We start from the raw sequence: 23,101 nt of genomic DNA, 5'->3' as shown, positions 1-23,101 counted from the left end.
ATCCATATTACAACCATAGTACAACTCAAAAGAGCTCTGGATGCTTCGAACGCATACGACTCTCTAGCTCCCAAGTGGCTTCTTCAGTGCCTCTGCGCTGCCACTGAACTAAGACAAGAGGAATGATCTTATTCCGCAACACCTTGTCTTTGCGATCGAGAATCCGCACTGGTCGTTCCACGTAAGACAAATCCGTATTTAGTTGAACTTCAGATGGATGCAAGATGTGAGACTCATCTGCTACATATCGTCTCAACAAAGATACGTGGAACACATCATGAATCCCAGACAGATACGGAGGTAATGCTAACCTGTAAGCCAAATCTCCCACACATTCCAGAATCTCAAAAGGACCAATAAATCTCGGAGATAGCTTACCCTTGAGACCAAATCTCAAAATCCTGCGAAAAGACGAAACTCGGAGAAACACTTTCTCATCTGGCTGAAAATAAAGAGGTCGCCGCTTGGTGTTCGCATAACTAGCCTGTCGATCCTGAGCGATCTTAATCCGCTTCTTGATTATTGCAACCTTATCAATAGCCTGCTGGACTAACTCCGGTCCCTCAACATGTCGTTCCCCAACTTCATCCCAAAATAATGGAGTACGACAACGTCGCCCATACAACGCCTCAAATGGTGCCATACCAATACTACGATGGTAGCTGTTGTTGTACGCGAACTCAATCAAAGGCAAATGATCCTGCCAAGCGGTTCCGAAATCCATCACACAAGCTCGCATCATATCCTCAAGTGTACGGATAGTCCTCTCCGTCTGACCGTCGGTCTCTGGATGATAAGCTGTACTTAAACTTAGTGAAGTGCCCAATGCTGACTGGAAACTACCCCAAAATCGTGAGGTAAAACGAGGATCTCTGTCACTGACAATACTAACTGGCACCCCATGCAAACGTACAATCTCTTGAATGTACAATCGAGCCATACGATCGAAAGTGAAATCACGGTTATATGGCAGAAAATGAGCAGACTTGGTGAGTCGATCCACCACTACCCAAATAGCATCACTATTCCTCGAAGACAATGGTAAGTGAGTAATGAAGTCCATCGCAATATGCTCCCACTTCCATTCAGGAATAGGTAAGTTCAGCAATAATCCTCCCGGTCGACGGTGCTCTGCCTTAACCTGCTGACAAACAAGACACTTGGAAACAAACTGATAAACGCTGCGCTTCATCCCTTTCCACAAAAATCGTGTCCTCAAATCTTTATACATCTTGTTGCTTCCTGGATGGACACTCAACTTGCTTCGATAAGCCTGAGCCAAGATCTCTTCCCTCAAAGTATCATCCTCTGGTACCACAACCCGATTAGACAAACACAGAAGACCATTAGACTGATAATGGAAATTGCTATCTCCACCAGCCAACCGAGCTAATCTCTGAGTCTTGAGATCAGACATCTGAGCATCTCGAATCCGAGCGAACAAAGCTGGCTCAGATAGAATGGTAGCAACACGAATGCTCTCCATACCTTTCCGATGTTTGAAATTAAATCCCAATGAACAACAATCCTGGATAGTACTAATCATAGCACTGGTCTGAAGTGCAGAGGCTCTCACCTTGCGACTAAGAGCATCGGCTGTGAGATTCGCAGAACCTGGATGGTATTTGATCTCGCAATCATAATCTTTAAGTAGATCCATCCAACGACGTTGTCTCATGTTCAACTCAGCCTGAGTGAACAGATACTTCAGACTCTTATGATCAGTGAAAATTTCAAACTTAACCCCGTACAAGTAATGACGCCAGATCTTTAGCGCAAACACAATAGCAGCTAATTCTAGATCATGAACAGGGTACTTCTCCTCGTGAGGTTTTAACTGCCTGGATGCGTAAGCGATCACATGACCATTCTGCGTCAACACACACCCTAAGCCTTGAAAAGAAGCATCGGTGTAAACACTGAAACCATCAGATCCTGACGGTAACGCCAAAACAGGTGCAGAAGTCAGAAGTCGACGAAGCTCTCTGAAACTATCTTCGCACTCAGAAGACCACTCAAATGGAACATCCTTCCGAGTAAACTGCGACAATGGTCTAGCTACCTGAGAGAAATTCACGATGAAGCGACGATAATACCCTGCCAGACCTAGAAAACTACGGATCTCAGCCACCGTCGTAGGACGTGACCAATTCAGCACTGCTTCGATCTTGCTGGGATCCACAGAAATTCCTTCCTTGGAAATCACATGACCAAGGAATACTACACGATCAATCCAGAACTCGCACTTACTCAGCTTAGCATACAATTGCTTCTCACGAAGAATCTGCAACACAATCCTCAAGTGCTGGATATGCTCTTCCACACTGTGAGAATAAATCAAGATGTCGTCGATGAAAACCACAACAAACTGATCTAGAAAATCCCGAAAGACTCGATTCATCAAATCCATGAACACTGCTGGCGCATTCGTCAATCCAAATGGCATAACTAGAAACTCGTAATGCCCATATCGAGTACGAAATGCAGTCTTGGAAATATCATCATCTCTAACTCTCATCTGATGATAACCCGATCGCAAGTCAATCTTGGAGTAAACAGAGGTACCCTGAAGCTGATCGAACAAATCATCGATACGAGGTAATGGATACTTGTTTTTGATCGTCACACGATTCAGCTGGCGATAATCAATGCACAATCGCATAGATCCATCTTTCTTCTTGACAAACAAGACTGGAGCTCCCCAAGGTGAAACACTCGGGCGAATATAACCTTTATCAAGAAGATCCTGCAATTGCTGCTTCAATTCTCTCATCTCTGACGGAGCAAGACGATAGGGGGCACGAGAAATCGGTGCAGTCCCTGGAATTAACTCAATGCCAAATTCCACCTCTCTAACCGGAGGAAAACCAGGAATCTCATCTGGGAAGACATCAGGAAATTCACAAACCACTGGAATATCCTCTATACCAACACTACCTGTGGAGGAATCAATCGCATAGATGAGGTAGCCTTCCCCGCCCGCCTCTAAAGCACGACAGGCTTTCAGAGCATATACCACTGGCATCGGAGGTCGCGCTCCCTCACCATAGAAAAACCAACTAGAGCTCTCAGTCGTACGAAACTGAACAAGCTTCTGGTAACAATCCACGGTAGCTCGGTAGGTAGTCAATAGGTCTATACCTAGAATACAATCAAAATCCTCCATCTCCAGGATCATAAGATTCGCAATCAATTCGTTACCCTCAAAATTTAAGGGACAACCCATCACTAGACGCTTCGCTAACACCGAATGACCCATCGGGGTAGAAACGGAAAGAATGACGTCTAGAGAAACATACGGTAACTTATGACGCTTAACAAATCGTGCAGAAATGAATGAATGCGATGCTCCGGTATCAATAAGAACAAAAGCAGGAATACCGCATAAACAAAAAGTACCTGCTATGACTCTCTCTGTCTCATCTGCAGCCTGATCCTGGTTCAACGCAAAAACCTGACCTTGGGCACGAGGTCGAAGATTCGAACTACCCACAGCCTGACCCTGCCTCCTCTGTTGAACAGTCGTCTGAGATCCGGAACCAGATCCTGCTCCACCCCGCAACTGAGGACAATTCTTCTTAATATGACCCATCTCTCCGCACTGAAAACAAGCTCCCGCGGCTGATCGGCATTGCTCCGATGGATGGTTCTTCCCACAATGTACACAAGAAACCTTCTTCTTACCAAAGCGGAACACACTGCTAGACCATGATCCAGATCCAGAAGAAGAAGAACCTGACTTCTTGAAAGACTGAGATCGAGGGCTCAAAGTACTCGGAGGTCTGGAAGAAAGAATAGCCCTACCACGTTGGAGACTGATCTCTGCCTGGCGACACCGGTTCACTAATCCATCATACGAAGTAGGATTATCACAGACAGTGACTCGATCAAAAATCTCCTGGTTAAGACCCTGGAGGAAATGGTCATACTTGGCCTCAGAACTGCCACTGATATGAGGGGCAAAGGGTAACAACTCGAAGAACTTCTGCTGATATTCATCAACAGACATACTACCCTGCTTAAGATTCAGGAGCTCAATCGTCTTTGCCTGGCGAAGGGCTGGAGGAAAATACAGCTGCATGAAAGCTGCACGGAAGTCGGCCCAAGTCACCCTACCCTGGGACTGGACTATCGGCGCAGAAGTCGATCGCCACCACTTGCGCGCACGGCCCTCGAGAAGAAAACCAAGGGTCTCCATCTTCTGCTCCTCGGTGCACTGGAATGCACGGAAACAACTCTCCATGCGCTCTAACCAATCCTCAGCATCATCGGGAGTCTCACCGCCGACTAAAGGCTTAGGCCCCATCTGAATGAAACGGTGCAAATCAAAACGCCTAGGACCATCCCGACGATGACGATGTTCACGATGACGCCTACGATCGTCCTGGTCACCCCAACGACCTACACTTCCCTGACTACTCTCATCACCAAAGTGGTCAGCCATCGCTACAATATAGAATGGGGAAAAATGGTAAAATGGTCAACGAAAATCCTAAAACAGAATCTATATCCCAAAATCGTAAGCATGCTCTGATACCATAAATGTAGTGACCCGTTCCAGAATCACCTACTAATCAAGAAACTAAGCATGCAATTAACTTAATTAATAATAATCAGAGATAACAGCGGAAATATGGCCGACGACAAAAGTTATACAACCCAATCGAAATCAGAACAACTCAAAATATATTCGGTACAACCATATTGAATAGAATAGTACTGAAAACTAAACCAACCAGCTACTCACGTCCTCCTCCTCCTCCTCCTGAGCTGTCCAACCTGAGGCCTGCCCCGTGGGAATGGGGTGTCCAAGATAAACAAAACCGAGGACGTGAGCGATAAGAACGCCCAGTACAAAAGCATGAGTATACAAACCTATATGAAATGCACATGCTATGATATGATACCAGGGTAGTCAAGAAACAGGAGTAACAAAGGATCTCAAAATGCTCAGTCTAGAGGCGCCAAGTGGATAGTGCCGCGCGGTACTCCTCTGGGTCACTGCATCCACTACAAGAACAGACGTGGACCTAAAATGTCCCGGATCACCGAAGCCCTCCGGACCCGTCGGCCACTGTGTACTCTCGGTGTCCATGCGTCCACAAGACAAGACAGGGCTGAGCGGCCCCACAAGATATAGCTTATCTCGAAAGAGATACAGCTCAACAGTAAAGGCTATCTCGAAGGAGATACGGCTCAACATGAAATGCAACATGCATCATAAAACGTGACATAATAGCATGCATCATATGACATATATCAATGCACCACATAATCATGCAACACATATAAGAATGTATACTCGACCAGGATATCTCGGATAGTACTTTCGTACCTCTATCACAGCAAGCCTAGCCTTACGCAACACCGCTAATCAGGTCTAGAACAAGCCTACGCATCAAAAGCATACCCAATGAACAATACTACCATGCTAGACTAGCAAAACCAGTACTACCAAAGGTTTAGGGTTTACCTTCGTCCGTCGACAGCCCTTTGATGTCGATTGCCTCGTAACTCAGGCGTCGCTACGCTACCAATCCTGGCAGCTCTTGGCTATCGCTCGACCAACAACTAACCCTAGAAACCTTCCAAACCTCTCAACTAGGAGACACAACTTCAAGAATTTGCAATCCAAAATGAGGAATTCCGAGCACTATTTATAGGCTATGTTCGGATCCACCGAACACACTTCGGAACGTCCGAACTCCTACGTGTCCATCGGCTCTTGACACCTCATGATCGGATCCACCGAACCTACACTTCGGATCATCCGAACTTGCATGCAAACTGACGTGTCGATCAACTCTTGACACCTCATGATCGGATCCACCGAACCCACTTCGGATCGTCCGAACTCTTCGGTGCTACCGAACCATCTTCGGTCCGTCCGATCATGACCATGGTCAAAATTACACATTAAACCTTCTTAATCACCATTAATTCGTTAATTACCCAATTTGGAATTCAGGCTACTACAGGTAACTTCGGTTCCTAGCTGCCCAAGAAATCCATCACACAAGCTCGGAGAAGATTCTCTAGAATATGAATCACTTTTGTAGGACTGACCATCGGTCTAAGGATGAAACAATGTATTGAACAACAACTTCGTCCCCATAGCTTATTGCAGACTCTTCCAGAAAGACGATGTGAACCTCGTATCTCTGCCTTAAAAAATAGATACTGGAATTTCATGCAGTCGGACTATCTCTCGGATGTACAGCTCTGCATACTGAGTCATGGTGAATGTTGTCGGTAGAAAGTGCGATGATTTTGTATGACAATCCACTATCACCCAAATGACATTGAATCCCCTGATAGTCCTTGGCAATCCCACTACAGAATCGATCGTGATATTTTCTCATTTTAACTCGCGAATAAGAAGTGAATTAAGCTTCCTTGCTGGCCTTTGATGCTCTGCCATAACTTTCTGGCATGTCAAACATTCAGACACAAAACAAAAATGTCTCGTTTCATGCCCGACCACCAATACAATGTTTGCAAATCTTTATACATCTTCGTACTTCCATGATGAATGGAGTACGGAGTATTATGGGCTTCCTTCATAACGAAATCTCTCAATGAATCGCATTTAGGAACCCAAAGTTGATCTCGATATCTAACTATGCCTTCCTCCTCTGAATACAGCTTCCGACCCTTAGATTTATCTTTATGTCTCCATTTCTGTAATTGTTCATCAGAAGACTGACCTTCACGGATTCTATCCCTCAAGGTCAACTGAACTACCATAGTAGCAATATTAGGAGCCTCGCTCTTAGCATACACTGCAAGCTCAAATCACTAAATCTCTGCTTGCAATGGTCTCTGAACTGACAATTGAGCGATGAAAACTGTCTTTCTACTCAAAGCGTCTGTGAACACATTAGCTTTCCCCGAATGGTAGCTAATATCGCAGTCGTAATCCTTCACCAGCTCTGACCATCTTTGCTGCCTCATTTTTAACTCTTTCTGGGTGAAGAAATACTTCAAGCTCTCTAGACCTACAGAGCAAATACTACTGCTGCAAGCTCAGGGTCATGAGTCTGGTAATTCTTCTCATGAACCTTCAACTTTCTAGACGCATATGCTATCACTCGACCATTTTGCATCAGGATTGTCCCTAAACCAAGCTTCGAAGCGTCTATATAGAGAACATACTCTGTAACGTCTACTACTTAAAATACTACTGAAATATTTATTTATTTATATTTTTAAAAATATGACCGAAAATACTCACACTCATAAACATATAAATAAGTTAATCATGTGTTTTTAAATTCACCCAATCGCTGAATAAAAATAACTGCAGTTACACAAAATCTTAAAATGCAACCAAACCTCCTAGTTTATTGTTTTAAAAGAACTCAACATCTGGCAATATCATCAACGTGAAAGAGATGCAAAAAAATTTAAAATATTGTATACACCCATGACTCATGATCATAATATGCGGAAGAATGCAAGGTCCTCGAGTTATCATGTGCACCCCTAGCTCGGCTTACTCAGTATTCAGCGCCTCCAGTATCCACATCCTCATGATCACCTGCATCAATCACACCTAGTAGGTCTAAAGACTCAACAAAAATGAACCAAAATAACAAGTATATATATATATATATATATATATATATATATATATATATATATATATATATATATCATGCAAAAGTAAAAAGTACTGGAACTAAAATAAGTTTCACGATCTTCAAGAGCGTAAACCTAAACATAACATAACATATTCAAATCATGTCCTATCATATCATCATACACATGTTCATTTTTCCTTATTGAATTCAGATCATTAGTTGTGACTTTTGTATCAGCTCTAAGTCGATGGATTCATCTACGTATAACCGTGATACTCGGCAGCGGGGACATCAGCGACAGTTTTACCCATCCACTGAGCCTTGGCCTTACATGTTCGTGTTCGTGTTCATGTTCATATTAGTCACAACCTACTCACTTCCTTCAAAAATATGTCATCGTGTTCATCATTGGTAAAAGTTATGCATATATATATATTTTCTTAAAAACAAGCATGCAACATATTTATCAACACTTTCATAAAAATTAATATTCATAATTAATATATACATTTTAAAAATGGATTTTCAATTATCAGGGCACTGCCAAGACTGCTAACTCGACCTACTCAAACTTATCAAACTCCGTAAAAATACATCTAATCATTTCCTTAAACGTATCCCGAACCCCTGCATTAACCTCTATATTTCGTTTCGGGGTTTAGACCGGAGTCCCGTTTAACCCGAATTAAACCGAGACTTGATCAAATTTTAACCATAGTTCAATGGCACCTAACCAAACCCCGTATGACTCAACTTAAACCATTTATGACAACATAAATGTATGCATAACTTACTGGAAACCCCAAAACGAGCAATATCCACAAAAATCTTGAAAATACAAGTACAGTACTAGCTCCTAGGCGCTGGTTAAGCGCCTAGGTGCCATGTGCAAGTGAGCGCTAGCACAGCGACGCCACATGGGCAACGCATGGGCGCCAACCCTGCGAGAAAAAAATCCCAAAATCGAATTTCGAAGCCAAACTCTACCCTACTCCCAACCAGCCCAAACCAGACTCAAACAAACCTCTCCTAGACCACCTTTGGACCCTCCTGGAACCCTAGCCCCATGCACGCTATTGAGCAAATTTCACCCGAACGCCACAAAACCGAGCCCGTCTAACCACAAATCATTCGATCTGCCCCTAGTGCATGATTAGCTGTACTCAAGCCAACCTGGACAATGTCTCAGAAACACTAGGGTCTGATCCAAGGTCTGGAACAACACTTGCACTGCTGTACCCCATGCATCTCCCGATCAACCAACATATATCCCAAATCTTGAAGATCCGATCGGTTCTCCCTTATACTTTCATCGATCTCAAGAGTAGTACGTACGCTCTTACATATCTACTATCAGATCACTCCTAAACCTCAAATCTTGGCAGCCCCTTCCATATAAGTTAAAAAAACGTGAGAAACATGACATGAAAAATGAATATTTTTGTGAATTCAAGTAAAACCGATGCATAACACTATCTCTCCAATATATCATGCAAATAAAATTTGAAACAAGTATTATGATGCGATCTATGAGAAAAGAAGGGAATCGGGTGTGCCTTAATGAAGAAACGTATGCAAAACGATGATAAACAGAGCAAGGGACGAACACCGGAGGGACGGGACAAGCTTCCACCGAATTTCCTTGCAAAAAAATGCAAAAAAGGTGCTGCTAGGTTGAGCCTCGGCTGAATGGTGAGGTGAGGGAGTAGGGTTTTGGAGTGAAAAATAATGATTTACAAGTAATAGGATAATGGGCTTATGTTTAGCATGGTGAGGTGTAATGGGCTTGGCTCAAAAACTAACCAAAACAAGCCCATTAGGCCCAATAACCCGAACATAAAATATTTCATTTAAATCCATTTTCAAAAATATTACTTGAGCCCTCAAAAAGTCATTTACTTTGTCAAAAATAACATACCGGTTTAAAATATTACTCAACGTGTAAAAATACTGCAAATGGCACATTTTCAAAATTTTCATATCAATTACCCCATATATTAAATAATTAAAACTAATTGTTTAATAAAACATTTTTCCTAAACTGTCCCCGGTCTCCGTTCCTCGTTTGAGCGTGAAATACTGCTGAAAGTCCAATTAAATGCAATCTTCTAATTCATGAAATAAAAGCATATATTCATGTCATAAACATGCATTTAAAAAAATAATTAACCAATCTTTTGATACAACCGATTCGACAACGGTCTTGTTGTTCCGCTGGATGTGGTGTAACGCATTTTAATTACAATCCTAGATTTGCATGCATTCATATTACGTCTTTGAATTTCTAGACCTTTCAATTCCTCCTTCATTAAATTGAATTCTTTCCTCCCTCCTTAAATTGAATTTTTTCCTCGAAATTTAAAACGTACCGAAAATTTCTCGGTAGCGACTCCTCATCTCAGTCTCAGTCTCCCAAGTAACCTCTTCACCATAATGATTCTGCCCCTTGACTTTGTCTATTTGGATCACCTTGTTCCAGAGTCTTCTCTCCTGCTTGTCCAAAATATGGGTTGGTCTTTCCTTCAAAGATAGGTTCGGCGTCAATAGCAGAGGCTCATAGTTCAGCACATGTGAAAGATTTGACATTTACTTTCACAGCATCGAGACATGGAACACGTTATAAACTCCCACCAGATTTGGCGGCAACACAACTCTGTATGCTAGTGTCCCAACCCTCTAGAGGATCTCGAATGGTTCTATGAATCTAAGACTGAGTTTGCCTTTTTTTTACCAAATCTCATCACACCCTTCATAGGTGCGACTTTCACGAACACATGATCACCCACTGCAAACTCTAGATCTCTACGCTGTTTATCTTCATAACTCTTCTGTCGGCTCTGAGCAGTCTTCATCCTATCTTGGGTCTTAACCACTAGCTCTGCAGTCTGTCTGACAATGTCTGGACCCAGCTTTGCTCTTTCCCCTACCTCATCCCAATAGATCGGTGACCTATACTTTCTCCCATAAAGCACCTCGTATGGAGCCATACCGAAAGATTCTTGATAATTGTTGTATTTGAACTCCACGAGATGTAACTTCGGCTCCCAGCTGCCCTAGAAGTCGATCGCGCAAGCTATGAGTCGGTCTTTCAAAATCTGAATCACTCTCTCAAACTGACCGTCGACCTGAGGATGGAATTCCGTACTGAATAGTAACTTGGTACCCAATGTCTGATGCAGACTCTTCCAGAATGCATATATAAATCTCGGGTCCCTTTCTGACACAATAGACATTGGGATCCCATGCAATCTTATTATTTCTCTAATGTACAGCTCTGCATACTGAGTCATGGTAAAATTCTTCTTGATCGGTAGAAAATTTGGTTATTTGATAAGCCGATGAACTACCATCCATGGCATTATACCCTCCAACGGTCCTCGGTAGACCTGTCACAAAATCCATAGTGATGTTCTCCAATTTTCACTCGAGAATAAGGAGCGGTATCAGCTTTTATGTAGGTCTCTGATGCTCTGCGTTAACCTGCTGACATGTCAAACACTCAGACACAAAACGCAAAATATCTCGTTTCATGCCCGGCCACCAATACAAAGACTGGAGATCCTTGTACATCTTCGTGCTCACTGGGAGAATAGAGTACGGGGTGCTGTGAGCTTCCCTCATAATGTCTTCTCTCATAGAATCAGTGCTAGGAACCCACGGTCGGTCCTGATGTCGGACTATGTCATCCTGAATATTATACAATCTCATACCCTTGGACTCATCCCTCTATCTCCGCTTCTGTTTCTGCTCATCAGATGGCTGCCCTGCTCGAATCTGGTCTCTCAGGGTCGACTGTACTGTTAAGGTAGAAATATTAGGAGCATCAACCCTAGCATAAACTGCAATCTCAAATATTTGGATCTCCGCCTACAATGGTCTCTGTGCAGACAACTGTTCAATAACTACAGTCTTCTTACTCAGTGCATCGGCTACCACATTAGCCTTACTCGGATGGGAGCTAATTTCTTAGTCGTAGTCCTTCACCAGCTCTAACCACCTTCTCTGTCTCATATTCAGATCTTTTTGTGTGAAGAATTATTCAAACTCTTGTGATATGTTAAAATCTTTCACTTCTCCCCATACAGATAGTGTCTCCAAATCTTCAGAGCGAATACTACTGCTGCTAGTTCAAGATCATAAGTCAGATAATTATTCTCATGAACCGTCAGTTGTCTGGACGCATAAGCTATCACTCTGTCATGCTGCATCAGAACTGTGCCCAAACGTAGCTTCGAAGCATTTGTATATAGCACATACTCCCTTTGCCCTGATGGCATAGCTAAGAACTGGCACTGAAGTCAATGCTTGATTCAGCTTTTCGAAACATTCGTGGCACTCTGATCCCCAAATAAATTTGGCATTCTTCTTCATCAATGTTTTCATGGGTACAACAATAGAAGAAAAGCCCTGAATAAACTTCTTGTAGTATCTAGCTAATCCCAAAAAACTGAGGATCTCGGTCACACTCTTAGGAACTGGCCAATCTCTGAATTCCTCAACCTTGCTGGGATCCACCTCGACTCCATCCATGAAAATAATGTGGTTCAAGAATGCCACTTTTTCCAGTCAGAATTCGCACTTGCTGAACTTGGCAAATAGCTGTATGTCCTTCAAATTCTGCAGTGCAGTTCTCAAGTGTTGACTGTGCTCCTCTATGCTCTTCGAATAGATCAGAATTTCATCTATGAATAATATAACAAAATGATCCAAATACGACCGAAATACGCGATTCATGAGATCCATGAAGATCAATGGCATGTTAGTCAGCCTGAAGGGCATCACCATAAACTCATATTGCCCATAACACATTCAGAAAGCCGTCTTGTGTTCATCAGACTCTCTCACCTTCAGAAGGTGGTATCCTGATCGAATATCTATCTTCGAAAACATTGATACCCCCTGAAGCTGATAAAATAGGCCTTCGATCCTGGGCAAAGGATACTTGTTTTTGATTGTGACTCTGTTCAGTTCTCTATAATCTATGCAGAGTCACATGTTGCCGTCTTTATTCTTCACAAACTGTATCGACGTGCCCCATGGATAAAACCTCGGACGAATAAAACCCTTGTCCAGCAAATCCTGAATCCGATCTTTCAACTCTTTCATCTCTGCAGGTGCTAGACGATAAGGTGCCTAAGAAATCGGCACTATACCCGGCATCAGCTCGATAGAAAAGTCCATTTCTCTGTCTGGTGAAATGCCAGAAACGTCCTCAGAAAAGACGCTAGGAATATCACTGGCGATCTCGACATCCTGCAATCTCAGACTGACTTACTCAGACACTTTCACAATACTCGCCAAGAATGCTTGGCATCCTCTCTTCATAAATTTCCTCCGACAAATACAAGAAATGATGTGCGACATTTGTTTGTTCCTTGCTGCCTTGAAAACAAAGGATTTCCCGCTGGACGGTCGCACAGAAACTGACCTCTACCGGAAATATATTGAAGCTCTATTCGTCGAAAGCCAATCCATAACCAGAATGATGTCAATCTCATGCATCGATAGCACAATCAGATCTGCCTGAACATCATTCTTCTTCGATCGAAGCTCCAATTTCTTCACTATCCTCGAGGTTAACATTTGACCCCAGAAGGAATGGAAACTTTGAAGCCCAAATCCATGGCGTCTGGTACAATTCCTAGTCGTTTGACAAAAGTCTTGGATATAAATGAATGTGTACTCCTGAATCTAGCAATGAATATGTGGCAACACCTGAAATAAATATCATTCCTGAGATAAAATATATAATCAAATCCGATCAAGCCTAATAAATTTGAGAAACTCTATTGATAACCCATATACCTCGAAAATTATCTAATTAAATCCTTAAGAATTCTCGAAATAACTCAACTCAGCCCTTAAATCCATCTAATTAGAGCATGTAACCTATTTTGTTCTAAGTTATTGATACCAAAAGTACTTCCATCAACCAAATTAACCTCCCATGCATTCAAGGCAATATATAAAAAAATTTAAGCAAGAGTGTCACTAGTTATCAGTGTCGAGTTTGACTCTGTCTCCCCTTCCTCGGCATGCATAACATAGGCTCTGTCGGTAGTAGAGCCCTTGTTGCTCAGTCAGTCTACAGCTTTGTGTCCCTCCTGCTTGCAGATAAAGCACTTGAATGTCCCCCACATGCACTTACCGAAATGGAACCGGTTGCACTACTTGCAGGGTTGTCTCTCTTCTGGCTTGGGGGCCCCTGGAGCCAGCAGTGGCATCTGCTGCCCCGGTTTCTTGAACTCCCTTGGGGATTCTGTTGCCCCTGATTCCTAGGTGGCCTTGTAAACTACTTCTTCTAAGGTTGTGAACTCTGCTGGCCCTGATGCCTCTTCCTCTTCATCTCCACTTCTATGTCCCACAAAGCCTGCTCTGCCTGAAAAGCGCAAGCAGTGGCAGCATCATAAGTAGCTGGCCTCATGTACATGACATCCCGACGAATGGTAGGTCTGATGTCATCCATGAAATGTCTCAACTTTTGTACCGCATATCTCGCAAAAGGGGCACAAAGTGATAGCCCCGGTCAAACCTCCTGATGAACTCAGCAACAGTCAAGTCGCCTTGTCGGAGGACTCATGAACTCTCATGTCAGGCGCCCCTTGATGTCAGCAAGAAAATACTTGTTGTAGAAGATGTCCTTAAACTGGTTCCAAGTGAGAGTAGTCAGATCCACACCATGTGCTGCTCCCTCCCATCATAGAGATGCATCATCTCTCAGCATATACGTAGCACATATGACTCGGTCCCCATCCCTCAATGATGGGATATAAGTGACTCGGTCCCCATCCCTCAATGATGGGATATAAGTTGTGACTTTTGTATCACCTCTCAGCATATAAGTGCAACTCCAATGACCGAATCCAACCCTATGCTACAAACGAGGCAGTAGTGCCCCCAAACTCCTTTGGGCAGAGCCTTCTGAACTGCTCATATATATCCACCTGGGGTCTGGGAGCCTGCTGAGCTTGATCCATCAGTCACGCAACCCTCCAGAACTCAGGTAGCGGTCTCCTGGAGGTGGTTGTGGAAAGCCTTTGTCACCTCCAGGATTACCATCCTGCCTGTCTGTGCTCGGAGCTCGTCTGGGAGGCATAATATCTAGATATAGTCCAAATTCTAAACGTAACCCGTTATGCAATTTAATCTAGCTTTCAAAACATTTAATTACCAAAACATATAAACAACTAAAAATGTACTGCAAAACACATATCATGTAAGCATGCATGTGATAGCATTAAACTATTTAAACCATGTAAACTTATAGACTTGAGGCTTGACGACTAAGCTTCCGACGCTGGCGGTGGCACAAACCCTCTACAAGAAACCTTGCTCTGATACTGAAAGAACTCAACATTTGTCAATATCATCAACGTAAAAAGAGATGCACAAAAAATTAAAACATTGTTTACACCCATGACTCATGATCATAATATGTGGAAGAATGCAAGGTTCTCGGGTTATCACGTGCACCCCCAGCTCCGCCTACTTAGTCTTCAGTGCCTCCAGTCTCCACATCCTCATGATCACCTGCATCAATCACACATAGTGAGTCTAAAGATTCAAGAGCGTAAACCAAAACCTAACATAACATATTCAAATCATGTCCCTTCATATCATCGTATACGTGTTCATTTTTCCTTATTGAATTCAGATCAATATTTGTGACTTTTGTACCAACTCTAAGTCAATAGATCCATCAACGTATAATAGCGGTACCCGACGGCGGGGACATCAACAACAGTTTTACCCATCCACTGAGCCTTGGCCTTACATGTTCGTGTTCGTGTTCGTATTAGTCACAATCAACTCACTTCCTTTACAAACATGTCAACGTATTCATCCCTTGTAAAATTCATGCATGTCCATATATTTTCTTAAAAATAAGCATGCAACGTATTTAACAGTATTTTCATAAAAATTCATATTCATAATTAACATATACATTTTAAACATGCATTTTCAGTTATCATGGCACTGTCAGGACTGCTAACTCGACCTGCTCAAAATTATCAAACTCCTTACACACTGTGGGGACCCGGACGCTAATCAAGTTCTTAATCATCATTGGGACTAATTAATCAATTATAAAACAGGGTCTAAAAATTTTTCTTTTTAAATTGCGGAACGTAGTGAAATAAAACATATATACATCTTAGTATATAAAATACACATCCTGTATTACAAAACATTTATTCAAACTAGAGTTGAACAACTAATGTCAAGTGCTCAAACCCTATCTCAGATCAAAGTCCGAAGTCTCCACTCTAACTCGATCTCTCCTCATCTCCTTGACCCTGAACCTGTCCCACCTGTTGTCAGGTACACATACAGACAAGACAATAGCCGGATAAACCGGTGAAAATAACTCCCAGTATAAATCAATGAAACATGCAATCATATAAACAAATATAAAACATGTAATCAGGTATCAACAATATGTAACAAATCTGAAACATAATCAATAACACACTGTCAACTATACTCGTAGCTACAAAATTCAGACTAGACTCAATCTTAGTCTAGGGATCCCGATTCCAGAAGTTGGCATGCGTATATCGACTAGCAGTAATAGAAAAGACTCCAGTTCTATCCACGTCGATATGGTATCGATCAACAGTAATAGAAAAGACTCCAGTTCTATTCACATCGATACGGTATCGATTACCAGTAATAGAGGAAGCTATTATTCTATCCACATCAATATAGTACCGATTAACAGTAATAGAAGCAACTCTAATTCTATCCACATCGATATGACATCGATTAACAGTAATAGAAGAGCTACTAATCTATCCACATCGATACAATACTGAATAACAGTAATAGAAAAAGCCACCATCCTATCCACATCGATAGCCAAACATCCAGTGACAGACTTTGGCACATCCGCCAATACACCATCTGATGATATCGTGCAATGTGCTCGTGGTGATCCCACCACTAACGACACTTCTGTCATAAGATTACTCTCCTAATACCTGTAATCTATAACTCAAGAAAACAAGTATATCAATCAATCAATGCAAATATCAATGCAATAAAGTAAAGTATGTGATTTAGGGAAACCCAAGTCTAAACCGACTCAAATCCATCTCCCAATACCACATTGACTTATACCTTTATCTTCTCGCTCAGAAGAAGAAGAAGAAGAAGTCCCGACTCTATCTCGATCCATTCCCAATCTGGTAATAACAATACCGAACAGATATAATATCAATATTCAACTCAATTCAATACCTGTTCTGATTAATATTCAAATCAAAATATACGTTGATCGATATCCAATCAAGATACACTCTAATCCATATCGACCATATCACAATATAATCGAAATCACTACAGAATCTGATCAATATCAATTAACTAATGTTTCAACGGTACAACAATACAGTCTCGATAACCCCGTCAATCCGAACATCACAGATATATTACCAGAACTCATAATCAATATCGATACCAGTCATAATCTCAACGATAACACAAATCTGATATCGAATCTCTGTCAATATCTTTCGAAAATCATAACAAATACAGAAACAATCTGTTCTTCAATCTGACTTCAATTCTATAATATCTACTGTAGCAGGAACACCATATCTGAATCATATTCAATTCTGACAATATCATAAATTCAAATCTTGTCTAAACGTAACAAAACTTACGTCCAGTTGTAGCCGGCGTTGATAGAACACAGTACTATAATCGGATTCAAAAACAGACGGACGGATTTCTCACAAAAGGCTTAAGGATTTTCTGGAGAATTCTCGTGTTTCCTTCCTTCGTTGCTTCTTCAATTCTGAAAGAAGGATCGTGTATATATATATATATATATATATATATATATATATATACACACTCACCGTGCATGAAATCAAAACGTGGCTACCTTTTATCATTCTTAGGTGGCGCTCGAGCGGTTGAAATGTACCGCTCGGGCGCCGAACATACTGTCCGGGTGATTATCTTGCCCACCACTGGCGCTCGAGCGGTCAAAAACTACCGCTCGGGCGCCAGACTCTCTGCCCAAGGGTGCTCTTATATTGCATTGGCGCTCGGGCGGTAACTTTCTGCCGCTCGAGCGCCGAAGGTTCTGTCCCAATTTCTTGGCTAACAATGCGACGACGCCCGGCTTCTTCATTCGAGTTCGTATAATCTCAATCATGATAATTAATCAATGTCTGATTAAATAATTCAATCTCGGGCATTACATTTCTCCCCCTCTTAGATCTGAGTTCGTCCTCGAACTCACAAGCAATCAATTCTGATATACCAGAAGAAATGTATAATAGAGTTTAACATCCAAACTCATCTCACTAACATCATTCTGAGGTATTTTTCTTTGATCCATCTCTGATTCTAGTCTGAAATAAGAATTCAAGAATTCTAATATCAAAATACTTCTCAAAATCATTATGACAGAATCCATCTCGCATTACTGGCTATACAACATCCGTATATGCCCATTTATTCGTTCGTAACAAAGCAATAGCAGCACTTGTTATGTCATATGTTTATCCCAACCAAAAATCTATTCTATCTTCGACTTCAAGTACCAATCATCACCATCCTACATTGGTTTATTAATTATATCCATTCTGAACTATCTTAATAGCTATTGTCATGCAGTAAGTCATACAGTGACAATCAATCATAACAACTAGTGCTAACATCCAGCACCAGAATTCTACCAATATCTTCCAATATCTGGATAATACCCTCTGACTATCTGTCAATCTGTGAAAAATCTGCGAGAGAGCTCATGATATCTTCTATCACAAGTACAAACTCAATCAAAATCAAAATCCGATATAATCTACTTAAATTTTCTGTTCCATCTGAACATTTCTTTGACATCGATCTACGTCATCTAGTTCTGTTTGTACGTAGTCTGGTACAAACTGATAGATATGGATTGAGTAATCTGTCAATCATAATCATATCATATCTCAATCTGGAGAAAATGACGGTACTTTCATTACGAAAGCCATAGAAATGTACTCCCATTTCTATTTAGAAATATACAAAATCTGTAATAATCTTCTGATTTCTATCTTTTTGTCTTCTTCTGTTAGCGATTCAGACATATCTGTACAATTTCTGCTAACATTGCGGTACAATTTCTGTCATAACTGATTTAATCTGTTTATATTACAACTATTTGTTTGAATATTATACCTTATCAAACATCAAGATGAAAACTGAATCCACTACTGTGCATTTCTGACACTATCTGTGCTTTCAGATTCGAACTATTCTGTATAACCAATCAGTTAATAATAAAAAAATAAAGAAGAAATACCTACCTGGTATTCGGATCTGACTACAGATAAAAAAAAATTCAGTTATACAATTCTGAAACATTCTGATATAACATTTCTTAACTGTTGCAACTCTCAACTGTTTACAATATTCTGTATCAAACATACATGCAAACCACAGTAATAACAGTCAGATTCGAAATAAAGACAACCTATACAGATCTAGTGAGTTTAAGAAAAATCATAAAACAACGATTGCTGGCAATACTGATAATTCTGACTATTGATCAATCTTCACAGTGCCTAAATCATCTGCCATATCTCATATGGAAATAGAATATGCTCCCAAACAATATAAGATGTCTCAAATACTGATTTAGAGCAATCACAATACGCAAGCAGATATAACAAGCATAAAATCATCAGAATATCCCTGGATCTAAGAGTTAGCAATCTGTACCCTTCTATTAATCTTCAATATCATTCTGTACTGAATTTTAGTATATAACCATTACCTGGTATCGATTCAATTCTGAAATCTACCTTTCTGATATCAACACATCTGAAATCTTATCTAGGCAAATATCAATCAATCCTTACGTAACTATCAAATCTGTAGTTGCTAAACTCGATTTCAGTAGGTCTACTGAATACATAAGGATACTATCTGTTCCTTTCTGTAATAATCGAGTTATAAACAATGCATATATCACAGAAATTCTGAATCTAGAGTCTTTACCGGAAAATCTCCGTTTATCAGCCAGATCTGGTCTGAATCTTACCATTTCTGGAATAATTTCTACAATATCTCTGTACTTGGTCATCATTACAATTTCAGTAATGCAATTAAATCAGATCATCATACACAAGTACAGCCCAATCTAACTCCATCTCATTCTTATCTTACTGCAGTATATATATATCATAAAAATCTTAGATATCATCATTTTCCTCAACCATCAAGGAAAGTAATACTACAGTACAACAAACCCAATAGGTATAGCATATCTCCATGCTAATCAATCACAGATACTCATAAAAATGCCTTAGTACATATCAATACATATGCAATATAATCATAAAGAAATAGTACCTATGATGTTCTGGGTCTGTTCTTCTGTCATTATCACCAATGACTCTGCTCTCTAAAATCTTCGAGAACCCTTCTGGGGACAGACTCTAGCAAAGTGTCCCTGTTGTCTACAGATATGACAAGTACCAGTCACTCCCTGACATTGCTCTGTGGGATGTCTTCCCCCACAAGTTCTGCAATACACCCCAGTATAGCTCGGGCTTAGAACCGCTGGAACTAGAGGAACCACCTCCTAATTTCTTGAACGGTTTCTTTCGAGCTTTAAGCAACTCTTGCTTTCCACTCGTGCTGCCACGTTCAAATCGGAGAGGGGATTGCTGTGTTTGGGATTGCTTCACGCTCAATCTTCCCAATTGTCTAATCAGACTCGCCTCCGCCCTCCTTGCTTTACTCAAAGCATCAGCAAAATGATAAGGTTGCTGCATGTTCATCAATGCAACTATTTCTGAATTCAATCCTCTGACGAACTGATTCACTACAGCTTCGTCATTTCCAGCCAAATGAGGAGCAAAATGCACTAGCGTAGAGAATTTCGCAACATATTCTTCAACATTAAGTTGACCTTGTCTCAAATTCTCAAATTCCGCTCTTTTGTCCTCCGGATATAAAACTGAGAAAAATCTTTGATAGAATTCAGCTTTGAAGACTTCCCACGTGATCACAATACCACGTAGTTCTAAGATGCCTCTGATCGTAATCCACCAATTTCTGGCAGCCTCCCGTAACTGATAAACTACCAATTTAACTTTCTGTTCTTCGGTATAATCCAGTAAATCGACCAGTATTTCTATGTCATCCAACCAGTTCTGAAAATATTCCGATGTCTCAATACCACTCAGAATCGGTGGCTGAAGTAACTGAAATTCCCTCAACTTCGTTTCCATTGGAGTTTCTGACACATCTATCTGAGATTCTGATCTATCTATCTGATCATACGAAGTACTGTCTAAAAATTTTCAGGAATCCTTCGGGGAGCTATATCTGATTACCAAAACATTAGTAATCCAGTACAACCAATCTGTTCTAATCTTTCTCTGATCATCTTACTGCTGATCAGGAATCAGATCTGATTTATATTCAAGAATACATAATACCCATTCAAATCAAATAATCAGGGAAACATGTATCTCAAAGCAGAAACACATAGTCTCATGCTAGCACACAATGTCAATCAACATTAAAATAAATCTCATGCTAGCAATCACATGCAAGGAAGAAAATTCAATCTACCCCGCTCATTCTCTTCTATCTCAGTCTACAGAACCTACGGCTCTAGAACCTACTGTTCTGGAACCTAATGCTCTGATACCACCTGTTGTGGGGACCCGGACGCTAATCAAGTTCTTAATCATCATTGGGACTAATTAATCAATTATAAAACAGGGTCTAAAAATTTTTCTTTTTAAATTGCGGAACGTAGTGAAATAAAACATATATACATCTCAGTATATAAAATACACATCCTGTATTACAAAACATTTATTCAAACTAGAGTTGAACAACTAATGTCAAGTGCTCAAACCCTATCTCAGATCAAAGTCCGAAGTCTCCACTCTAACTCGATCTCTCCTCATCTCCTTGACCCTGAACCTGTCCCACCTGTTGTCAGGTACACATACAGACAAGACAATAGCCGGATAAACCGGTGAGAATAACTCCCAGTATAAATCAATGAAACATGCAATCATATAAACAAATATAAAACATGTAATCAGGTATCAACAATATGTAACAAATCTGAAACATAATCAATAACACACTGTCAACTATACTCGTAGCTACAAAATTCAGACTAGACTCAATCCTAGTCTAGGGATCCCGATTCCAGAAGTTGGCATGCGTATATCGACTAGCAGTAATAGAAAAGACTCCAGTTCTATCCACGCCGATATGGTATCGATCAACAGTAATAGAAAAGACTCCAGTTCTATTCACATCGATACGGTATCGATTACCAGTAATAGAGGAAGCTATTATTCTATCCACATCAATATAGTACCGATTAACAGTAATAGAAGCAACTCTAATTCTATCCACATCGATATGACATCGATTAACAGTAATAGAAGAGCTACTAATCTATCCACATCGATACAATACTGATTAACAGTAATAGAAAAAGCCACCATCCTATCCACATCGATAGCCAAACATCCAGTGACAGACTTTGGCACATCCGCCAATACACCATCTGATGACATCGTGCAATGTGCCCGTGGTGATCCCACCACTAACGGCACTTCTGTCATAAGATTACTCTCCTAATACCTGTAATCTATAACTCAAGAAAACAAGTATATCAATCAATCAATGCAAATATCAATGCAATAAAGTAAAGTATGTGATTTAGGGAAACCCAAGTCTAAACCGACTCAAGTCCATCTCCCAATACCACATTGACTTATACCTTTATCTTCTCGCTCAGAAGAAGAAGAAGAAGAAGTCCCGACTCTATCTCGGTCCATTCCCAATCTGGTAATAACAATACCGAACAGATATAATATCAATATTCAACTCAATTCAATACCTGTTCTGATTAATATTCAAATCAAAATATACGTTGATCGATATCCAATCAAGATACACTCTAATCCATATCGATCATATCACAATATAATCGAAATCACTACAGAATCTGATCAATATCAATTAACTGATGTTTCAACGGTACAACAATACAGTCTCGATAACCCCAGTCAATTAGAACATCACAGATATATTACCAGAACTCATAATCAATATCGATACCAGTCATAATCTCAACGATAACACAAATCTGATATCGAATCTCTGTCAATATCTTTCGAAAATCATAACAAATACAGAAACAATCTGTTCTTCAATCTGACTTCAATTCTATAATATCTACTGTAGCAGGAACACCATATCTGAATCATATTCAATTCTGACAATATCATAAATTCAAATCTTGTCTAAACGTAACAAAACTTACGTCCAGTTGTAGCCGACGTTGATAGGAACACAGTACTATAATCGGATTCAGAAACAGACGGACGGATTTCTCACAAAAGGCGTAAGGATTTTCTGGAGAATTCTCGTGTTTCCTTCCTTCGTTGCTTCTTCAATTCTGAAAGAAGGATCGTGTATATATATATATATATACACTCACCGTGCATGAAATCAAAACGTGGCTACCTTTTATC

The 23,101-nt window shown here is 40.6% G+C and overlaps 1 protein-coding gene across 1 annotated transcript; it reads right to left on the bottom strand.

The window, feature by feature from the left end:
• Window positions 1-6,798: 6,798 nt before the first annotated feature.
• Window positions 6,799-10,570, bottom strand: LOC140811204 (uncharacterized). The gene is made up of 3 exons (XM_073169074.1): window positions 10,304-10,570; window positions 9,953-10,103; window positions 6,799-6,998 (listed from the first exon to the last, which is right to left on the bottom strand). Exons 1-3 carry the CDS (start codon window positions 10,568-10,570, stop codon window positions 6,799-6,801), a joined length of 618 nt encoding a protein of 205 aa, XP_073025175.1.
• Window positions 10,571-23,101: the final 12,531 nt, after the last annotated feature.

The sequence above is a fragment of the Primulina eburnea genome, chromosome 14 (genome assembly GCF_022965805.1).
Source record: "Primulina eburnea isolate SZY01 chromosome 14, ASM2296580v1, whole genome shotgun sequence".
Taxonomy (NCBI): Eukaryota; Viridiplantae; Streptophyta; class Magnoliopsida; order Lamiales; family Gesneriaceae; genus Primulina; species Primulina eburnea.
Note: the sequence above shows the minus strand (reverse complement) of the source record. Positions and strands in the feature narration are given on the sequence as shown.

What these genes read in the sequence shown, in the direction of transcription:
- LOC140811204 (XM_073169074.1), bottom strand. Translation starts at nt 10,570, where the DNA reads ATGGCTCCATACGAGGTGCTTTATGGGAGAAAGTATAGGTCACCGATC. An exon ending in TGAGATTTGGTAAAAAAAAG is followed by an intron (nt 10,104 to 10,303) that starts GCAAACTCAGTC and finishes CTATCTTTGAAG; the next exon opens with GAAAGACCAACCCATATTTT. An exon ending in TCGCTACCGAGAAATTTTCG is followed by an intron (nt 6,999 to 9,952) that starts GTACGTTTTAAA and finishes TTTGCTCTGTAG; the next exon opens with GTCTAGAGAGCTTGAAGTAT.